The 9483-nt window shown below is 44.7% G+C and overlaps 1 protein-coding gene across 1 annotated transcript; it reads right to left on the bottom strand.

Annotated features, from left to right (window-relative positions):
• Positions 1-388: 388 nt before the first annotated feature.
• USP51 (ubiquitin specific peptidase 51) lies at positions 389-3219 on the bottom strand. The gene is made up of 2 exons (XM_032398251.1): positions 3131-3219; positions 389-2955 (listed from the first exon to the last, which is right to left on the bottom strand). Exon 2 carries the CDS (start codon positions 2904-2906, stop codon positions 798-800), a length of 2109 nt encoding a protein of 702 aa, XP_032254142.1. The 5' UTR covers positions 2907-2955; positions 3131-3219; the 3' UTR covers positions 389-797.
• Positions 3220-9483: the final 6264 nt, after the last annotated feature.

Here is a 9483-nt window from a genome sequence, read left to right as displayed (position 1 = left end):
TTTAATTTTTTTCAACATTTAAAACATTTTTTTTAATTAAAAAAAGGTTTTTTCCTTTTTAAATGTTTTCTTTTAAGGCTTTTTAAAATCTCTTTTACTGGGCGCCTGGGTGGCTCAGATGGTTAAGCGTCTGCCTTCGGCTCAGGTCATGATCTCAGGGTCCTGGGATCGAGTCCCACATCGGGCTCCCTGCTCCTTGGGAGCCTGCTTCTCCCTCTGCTTCTCTCTCTCTGTCTCTAATGAATAAATAAATAAAATCTTTAAAAAAAAATAAAAATAAATAAATAAAATCTCTTTTACAATATTCTTTTTTCAAAATATTTGACTAATCAGCCACAGTTAGAACACTAATTGTGAAGTTTTTTGTTAATGTAGAAATACTCCCTGATTCCCCATGGTATTTTTGTAGAAACAAATGACATATAGCACTCGCAGAACATTTCCATTCCCACTCTTCCCACCTAAAGCATTCTGTTCATTTAATTATGCTTTACGTGACCATTTTCAACCTCTTCTCCCTCCTCCCATTTCTTAAGGCTAAATGGTCACTAGTTAGTATTTTTTTTCCTCTTACAGACCCACAAGCCATGTAAAATAGGTTCTTCATATCAAGGTGCTACTTGTCATATAGGTGCTGTTGTCATTGTCCATGCCAGGTAGGTTTTTGTGAAATTTCAAGAGGTGCTTGTTGTTGTTTGGCTATTATCATCGTCCATTCCAGGGAAGTTTGTGTGTCACTTCAGGATCCTTGTATATTCATTTCTTTCACTTTTTTTCTGGTAAGTGGTCTTGCAAGACTAATCTTTCTCTAGACCCTGCTTGTGATAGAACAGTAAATACCCTTCACTGTAGAGTAAGTCCTCAATGGTAGCCTTGGTGATGATGGCATCATCACAGCTAAACCATTGGTCTTTTTGTTGTCGGATAAAGCTGGTGTAGTGTCCACTTTCCAAAGTTCCATGGTGATTAATCACTGCAAACAAGGAATACTTATTCTCGTTGGATGTACAGTCTGTTGGTGGCTGGACTTCTTTCATTCTGCTCTCCTTAGTGGAGGCCAAAAATGGAGTCATGTCCAGCTCCAAGGGAAAGGAGATAAAAGTATTAATCTTTCGCCTCTGTTTACCTACATGTTCAAATCGCTTGAGATGAAAACAGGCCACAATAGGTAATTTCTTCATTGTGAGTTGTTTGGTAGATTCCTGATAGCTTTGGCAACTACTACATTTGATTTTGGAACAGCTTCCTAGGTACTCTGGCCTTGTAAACCACTGTAGGCAGTCTGTGAGTGAGGGAATTCCTGGTATGTGGTCATCCCTACTCACTGTGCTGTCAGCTCTCTCTGGACTCTGGGAACCGAATGTGGCACAAGAGCCAGGCAAGTCCAAACTGATGTCCCAGCATGGGTCTATTGTGGTAGAGACACTATGGCAAGCTTGACATGTGACATCTGACTGCAAGCCACCTGTAAAGATTTGGTCTATGATGCAGTTACAGCAGTTGGGGTTACTGGCCTCCTGCCCAACACTATCATCTTTGCTGTGTCTATGCAGCACATCTAATATTGCAATGAGGAACTCATGGGCATCCTGCTGCCGGTACCCTGCTAAGTGTTCTGCATGAATCCATATTAGATGCAATAACTTATAGGGAATGTGAGGAGTTCGGCTCCCAGAGTACATAGCATGAAAAAGAGAAGACATTTCACAGACAAGACACAAGCTGGGGCTTGTCATTATACATTTATGCTTGTCAGAGAGAAAGAAATCTTTCAGTAGAGGAATATGGGTAAGTGCCTGGACAATACAATTCATAAAGCATGTGTTCCCAAGATTGATAAGCCCTCTCAGGCCTATGGTATAGACTGACTTTTTTCTCCTCTTTTTCTTGGGTTTCACCAATTTTGGCTCCTGTTCCTTTGACTCACAGGTTGAATGCTTCTCTTCAACACCTGATGCCATACACTGCTGTTGAGAAATATCTTTTGAGGTGGAAGTTAGTAATTTCAAATTTTTCTCTTTTGTTTCTTTGGCAATTCGTTCCATGTCTTTGTCATATACATAATCCTTACACATAAAGCAATATATAACCCCATGATAGAGGTCTACAGCTAAATTGTGCTGTTTTGTTTCTGCATGTTTGTGAATATGTTTCTCAGTAAAGCAGCCAAAAAAGACACAGGAGAGACAAGAGTGGAGTCTGTTCATATGGGTACTACATACATGACAGATGCACGACTTTGCCTTATGTTTCCTAGTTTCTGGGGTCCCACTCCATATGAAACGCTGGTAAATCAACCTCAGGCTCTTCCGCCAGTTCTTAGCCACTTTAAAGCTCTCCACATGAGAGCAGCCTGTAGGACCCTGATCAAACTCCACCTCCAGCAACCAGTCCCCTAAACCACCTCGATCCCCAGAGCCACCTAGGTCACTAAAACAGCTTTGCAGCATCTGGGGCCTAGACCCCGGCCTGGATCTACGCCGCGGTCGGCGCCAGGGCTGTGGTCGGGTCAGAGGCGGAGGGGAAGGATGGGATGGAGGCTGGGGTGGGGCCAAGAGGCCAGGCGGGCCTCGGGAGCGGGCCCGGGGTTGGGGCCGAGGGCGGGGCTTGCGGCGCGGGCAAAGAGGCGAGGAGCTGCTGTAACAGCGAGGGGGGGTTGAAGGGAGCACCTTCTTATCGTCGCCGCTGTCACTCCACGTCAAGTTCTCAGGAGCAGGCTTACGCTCTTGTAAAGGGTCCAGCTTCATCTCCTCAGCTCCCTGGCCTGAACACGCCTTTGTCGCCCCCACCGCCTCCTTCTCCATTTTCCCCGCCTTTTCAGCCGCCTCCTCGGGAGAGGCTCCTCCCCCACCTCCCGAGCTCCAGCGGACCAAAGAGCCGGAGGGCGAGTCCCGAACTTGGGCCATCAGCTCACCGCCCGGCCTGAGAAGAAGGGCGTCTGGAATGGAGCTGCGACTGTAGATGGAATGAGACAGGGATTTCTGTGAATGATCTGGCCAGCGTCATGGCCGCGGTGCGCCATTAGCGCCCCCGGGACCCCTCCCACCTTGAGCTCAGCCAGAGGCCGCTGCGGGCTCCACCCCCTCCACTCTGGAGCTCCCGGAGCTGCTGTGGAGATCAAGGCGGTTACCTGGTTTAAAGGCGATCCGATCGTGCCCGGAGCGGGGCTGGGGTGGGGGAATAGGAGGCAGACGGAGGAAAACGTGGGGTGTGTGTGTGTGTGTGTGTGTGTGTGTGTGTGTGGTACGGCCTGAGGAAACGTGGGGTGTGTGTGTGTGTGTGTGTGTGTGTGTGTGTGTGTGGTACGGCCTGAGCTTCAGGGTGAAGATAGAATCTTCTTTAAAAAAGGCGCCACCCTCTGCCTTTCCTGCGCCCTGCGCAGCCTCGCTTTAGTACAGCTTCCTCTGACGTTCTTTCCTTATATTCTAAAAACAAACAAACAAACAAAAAAAACACACAAAACAAAACCCCAAAACAAACAAGCAAAAATAACTGGGGCCAACATTTTACCTTAAAAATGGCTAAAAGGGGACCACCTATGGAAAAATGGGCTCAGGGAAAGATAGTGTCCTCCTGCTTCCACCTTACCTATGCTGCTGGGGCTGGGTGTGTTCCACCCTTGTCCCTACCTCCAAGCGCACTTTTGGTCAGCCAAGCTCTTGCGCCCTCTCACGCTTTTTTCGCGCTTGTGTTCCTTCTCACACTTCGTTTCTTGCTTCAGTATTTCCTTCATTCCCTATTTCTCAGAGAGTTCGGACTCCTTCTCATGCCCTCCACGCGTTCACCGCCCCTGTCTTCAGTGTGCGACCCCCAAAGTCCCTGCCCTTTCCCGCCTCCGTCCCCGCAACGCCCCCGGCCCCGCTGTTTGTTTAAAGGTCTGGGTTACCTTGGGCCACAGGCGCGTGATACAGAACGTCAGCAGCTGCTGCTGTACAGGCGCTCCTCAGCCAACGTTCTTTCCTGACCTCTCCTCAGGGCTGGTCACAAGGGGGCCGCCCCCTGGCCCCTCCCCTCTCGACGTGTGGCCCCCAGCCCCGGATTCTTCTCTCCTGCAGTCATGAATGTCACCGCTGTCCTGCTTGGTCAGACCTCTTCCTGAAACAGAGTCTACTGGAGGTAACCACAGCGACAGATTCTAGAGAAAGCCCCTGAAATGGAGGTTCTGGTCTCACCTGGCTCCAGGCCAGCACTCCGCAGGGGGGGGGATAAAAGATTCATTAGAGTGGGGGTTGGGTGGCTGCAAGGATGGCAACGCTCTGGCACAAATCCCTCGGACCCATCAAAATCTGATCTCTGGGAGTTAAATGGAGAGAGGAATATTATTCTGGAGTGTGGTGAGAGGAAGCATTAGTAAGGGCTTCAGACTCAGATAGGAGAGCCCAGGCACTCACTAGCTGTGTGAGCTCAGATCAAACACCTAACCTCCCTGAGCCTTAGCTGTGTCGTCTGTTAAACAAAAGTAGGGATAATAATCCTAACCTGTTATGAACACTAAATCATAGCATATGTAAAGGATCTTTGTGGCACCTGTTTCACATCTGTTTCTCAGTTCGCATCTTAAAATCTGCCTGTAGCACAATGCCTGGTACTTACAGTAGAGAAAAAGAGAACACTTCTGGCTTTCCAAATTCTCTCAAAGTTATTGCTCAGTTCACCAGATTATCCCTCCTAAACAGTTCATGTATGGGAACACCCACTCAACAAGTGTACATGGATCCCATAACTGTCTTACTGTGCTAGATTGTGCTGTGAGAAATACAGAATAAAATGATTTGTGTCCTCCAGGAATTCATAGCCCAGGAGATTTTTCCTTCTCTTTAACAGACACAGCATCCAAGGCCACAAGCCCTGTGAAAGCTGCTATCTCTAGGGCTTCTTGCCCTTCCTGTCCAATCCCAATCCTACTTATCAGTGAAGATGTTTAATGTTACATTTAATCTCTCTGGAACAGTCAGGCACCTCCTTTCTAAACCTCAGGATTAAGATTCAGTTCTCTCAGGCTCAGGGGTGGTATCATAGGTTCCTTCCCAAAATGAATGTCAGCGATTTTAGGACATCAAAGAGATTCAATAATCTATATGAATTTTCAGAGTGAGCACAGATTATCATGATCTTGGAGAGAAAAACCACCATAACTGTCCTGTAGCCCAGAGTGACTATAGGTTGAGACAATGAAATGAGAGTCTTCAGATGAATGTTTGCAGGAACATTTGCCTGGGAGACAAGACAGCAATGCTCTTATACTTTCCCACCATTATTAGTTGTGTTTGTAAATTTAAGCAAGCTACATATCATTTTTACAATTCAGTTTCCCTAAGTAAGAAAAGGGTTGGTTTGACCTGTTAGCAGTTCTTACCATGAACTTAGCAGAAATCCTAATGAGGTTTCCAGTTCACAGATACTTGACCCCCAAGTCAGCTAATGACCATGTGGCTGACTGGAAAGGCCACTGCTACTCTCATGGCTTTAACTGCCATAACTTCACACCAGAGAGGGAAGGCTTACTGTTTTCAGGGTAGAATTTTCAGTTTCTCTGGATGTGACTAAGCTTTCATTAGAGGAGCCTCAGGAGTTGGGATGACCTATTTAAACCAATGTGCCTTTTGGCAGATTAGTTTGTCTTCCTCTGGAGTTTCCAAAGGACTTTTAGTTAAGTAATAATAACAGCAAGGATAGGAGGGTTTTCCAACACCATGGAACTTGGCTTTGTGTAATATTAGAGATTTTAACTTGGGATTTAGACAGATTGCTCCAGAGTATGGAAGAGCACACATACAAGGAGACAGTAGTTGAAAGAAGCAGAAATGTAGTCACCATTGAATACCCAGGAGGATTTTGAGGGAAGGCAGGGTCAGAGAGAGGAAATGGCATGCCCTCTTGCTGGTAAGTGGTTGAGTGGCACAGGGGAAGATGAAGGCCTCTGGTGGCTTGAGAGGAAGTCCCTCCTATCTCCCTCACTTCCCTCCATCTGAATTACCTTTTGTTTTGTGTGTCCTCCTTTGGCAGAAATCTGGAGTGGGATAAGGAGAGAGCTTAGTGGCCCTGTAAGTCCCAGCAGTGCCATCCTTACCTGAAAAACAGCCAGTCAATGCCTCCACAAACTAGCCTGTTCTACCCAGACCAAACCTTGTGATTCTAATCCACTTCCTGACAATATAGCCCTGAGGGATACAACAGGGAGAGGGGGCAGGTCATCAGGATTCCCTGAAGTAACCCCAGAGGTTCTGCCCCAATTCCATCCCCAGAACTGACTTTGGTCTGGACCCATCTCCAAGGATCTGGTCACCCTCCTGATTTCCCCCTGTTTTATACCTAGCTCAAGTGTTCCCTCCTCCAGGAGGCCTTCTCTGATCCCCCGGATCTGGAGGGTGTCCCTCAGAATACAGCAGCCCTATACAGACAGGACCCTGCTGGACCCAACCTCTTATGTATGTATGTATGTATGTATGTATGTATGTATTGAGAGAGAGCATGAGAGAGCATGGAGGGAAGGGGGGAGGTGCAGAGGGAGAGAGAATCTTAAGTGGGCTCCACACTGGGCTTGGAGCCCAAAGTGGGGCTCAGAGCCCAATGTTAGGCTGGATCTCATGACCCTGAGATCATGACCTGAGCTGAAATCAAGAGTTGGATGCTAAACCAACTGAGCCACCCAGGTGCCCCTGGACCCAGCCTCTCTCTCTCTCTTTTTTTTTTTTTAATTTTATTTATTTGACAGAGAGAGCACAAGCAGGGGGAGTGGCAGGCAGTGGGAGGGGGAGAAGCGGGCTCCCCACTGATCAGGGAGCCCAATGTGGGCTCGATCCCAGGACCCTGAGATCATGACCTGAGCCAAAGGCAGATGCTTAATGACTGAGCCACCCAGGCACCCTCTCTCTCTCTCTTTTTTTAAAGATTTAATTTATTTATTAGAGAGAGAATGAGAGAGAGCATGAGATGGGGGAGGGTCAGAGGGAGAAGCAGACTCCCCAATGTGGGCTCAATCCTGGGACTCTGGGATCATGACCTAAGCTGAAGGCAGACACTTAACCGACTGAGCCACCCAGGTGCCCGGACCCAGCCTCTCTTAAGGAGGGTCTTTTTGGGTCCTTCAGTTTGGACCCTGCTCCCCTCACCCTCTCCTAACCCTGCCCCTTTGTTATAAAGAGACCACCTAAAAAGAAAGAAGGTGTCCTGTGAAAGTGTAGTTGGAAAACATGTTCAAATCTCAATCATGTAGAAGTACCTGGAGGGAAACCTCTTTGGAACTATTGACTAATTTATGAAGGAAATTTTTTTCTCTAGGTAAAGGCATTTGCTCAGCCATGGCTAAAAAAAGACTTGCTTATTTCTGGGTTAGCCGACGTAGATGGAAATGCTGCTAGCTGTGTAACTGCGGTGAGGCCCAATAGTTTCTTTTCTGACAATTAACCACCTAATGCTGGTGCTGAATGTTGATGCTGCTGGTATAGGGACCAGACTTTGAGAACCACTGTTGTGGGTTAATGTATAAAGAACAACAGGTCAAGGCCATCTGGCCTTAGTAGAAGAAACATAACTATCATAATTTCAAAATAGTGATGAGCATAAAGGATACTTTGAGAAATGTGAAACAAATGTAATGTGATATGAAAATCTTTATTGTTGACATTGTACTAATCATATTATTGTGGTTTCTTGCCTAGGTTAATAATTGAAGGACATGTTCAAATTAAGTTAAAGGTAAGTGAAGATAAAGGCATAGGTCTTTTCCCTGTTCATATGCACAGACCTCTCTGAATTCCATATCCTGACTGCTCTTGCTTCATAATGCCCTGAGTACTTTGTTTGTTTAGTGGGCAAATTTGTTACAAACCAGTTATTAAGTGCATATTATGTGCTCTTCTCTCTACACCCATTAGAATGTATCCTATCACTTGTGGTACAAAGTAGATATTGTTATCCATACCTTACAGATAAGAAAACTGAGGGATCATTTCACATTGACCCAAGATCACACAGATGAGAATGGGGACTGCTAGCCCTGGAGCCTCCAGAAATTTTGACACAGGGCTATATTCTCTCTCTGTATCATTTATTTGCTTCAGCTCTTTGTTTTTTTTGTTGTTGTTGTTGTTTGTTTGTTTTTGTTTAGTTTTTATTTGAATTCCAGTTAGTTAACATACAGTATAATACTGGTTTTAGGTGTACAATTTAGTGATTTAACACTTAACATAAAACTACCAGTGCTCATCACAAGTGCACTCCTTAATCCCCATGACCCATTTAACCCATCCACCACACACCTCCCCTCTAATAACCATCGGTTAAGAGTCTGTTTCTTGGTTTGCCTCCTCTTTTTCACCCTATGATCATTCGTTTTGTTTCTTAAATTCTACATATGAGTGAAATCATATGTTATTTGCTCTTTGGATGATAGAATATAATTGGAGCATGTGGCTCAGTTCACTATCTTTCCACACAATTCTTAGTAAATTACTGAGTATCTGTGTGAGGCAGTAAAGAAACCTCATTCACTAAAGAAGCCAACAGACTGCATGTTCCAATAGGGGAGTGACAAAGATGCTAGAGCTATACCTGGAGAGCCCCTCAGGTCTGACTATGAAAAGACTCTTAAACAGGGGTTTGCCTGGGGGCTCAGCAGAAGGGCATGAATGTGGAGTTGATATTCAGACAATACACGGATTAGATGTCATGCAAAAATCCTGCTAAATGGGCATCCTATTGCAGTGTTATCTAAGAAACATTCATGGAGCTTATTGACTACAGATTTGACCTGTCTTCTGATAGCCAGTGCAGTTGTGCTTTCTGTTTTCTATGAAGTACTCAGTGCTTTAGAACAAGTCACTACTTCCCCATTATCCTTAAATTACATTATTGGTACTAGTACTGAATACATTAGCTTTTATGTTGATTCTTTTTTCTTTTAACTTCTTAGTTCTTTTTGAAGTGGTCAATGGGTACAGTATTTTGATATCTAAAATGCTAAGATTTTTAAATTAAAAAATCAAAAACATACAGAATCAAGAGACCACCAATTTTTAATAATATTCCAACTTTGATGTTAAATAGAAGAGTTGTGAGTCTTCTGAATCTCTGGGATAATAAAAGAGATATAAAAATGAACTGCTAAAAAAATGAACTGCTACCTGGCCCATCTCATAGAATTATAAAAAATGATAAAGTAGTCTATGTCATCTCTGAACAGTATAAGAACCTGTAAAACATAAAACTATGTATCTGACATTAAAATCCACCAATTACATAATTTTAGGAAGGAGTGATTTATTTAATTGATATTTTGAATAGATAATATGCACAAGGAAGAAAATTCAAAAAGTACAAAACTGTATATAATGAATGTTTCCCTCCTTCTCCTGACCTCAGCCTTAACCTTCATCCTGCCAGAGGCAACCACTATTCCTAGATTCATGTGTATCCTTAGAGAAATATTCTGTGGAAATACAAACCTAAATGGGTATGGTCTAGTTCATTTTTAACACAAAT

Source organism: Phoca vitulina, unplaced genomic scaffold, assembly GCF_004348235.1.
Source record: "Phoca vitulina isolate PV1807 unplaced genomic scaffold, GSC_HSeal_1.0 scaffold114, whole genome shotgun sequence".
Classification (NCBI taxonomy): Eukaryota; Metazoa; Chordata; class Mammalia; order Carnivora; family Phocidae; genus Phoca; species Phoca vitulina.
Note: the sequence above shows the minus strand (reverse complement) of the source record. Positions and strands in the feature narration are given on the sequence as shown.

Bases quoted from the DNA above. Each gene is read 5' to 3' on its own strand.
- USP51 (XM_032398251.1), bottom strand. From the start codon at position 2,906: ATGGCCCAAGTTCGGGACTCGCCCTCCGGCTCTTTGGTCCGCTGGAGC.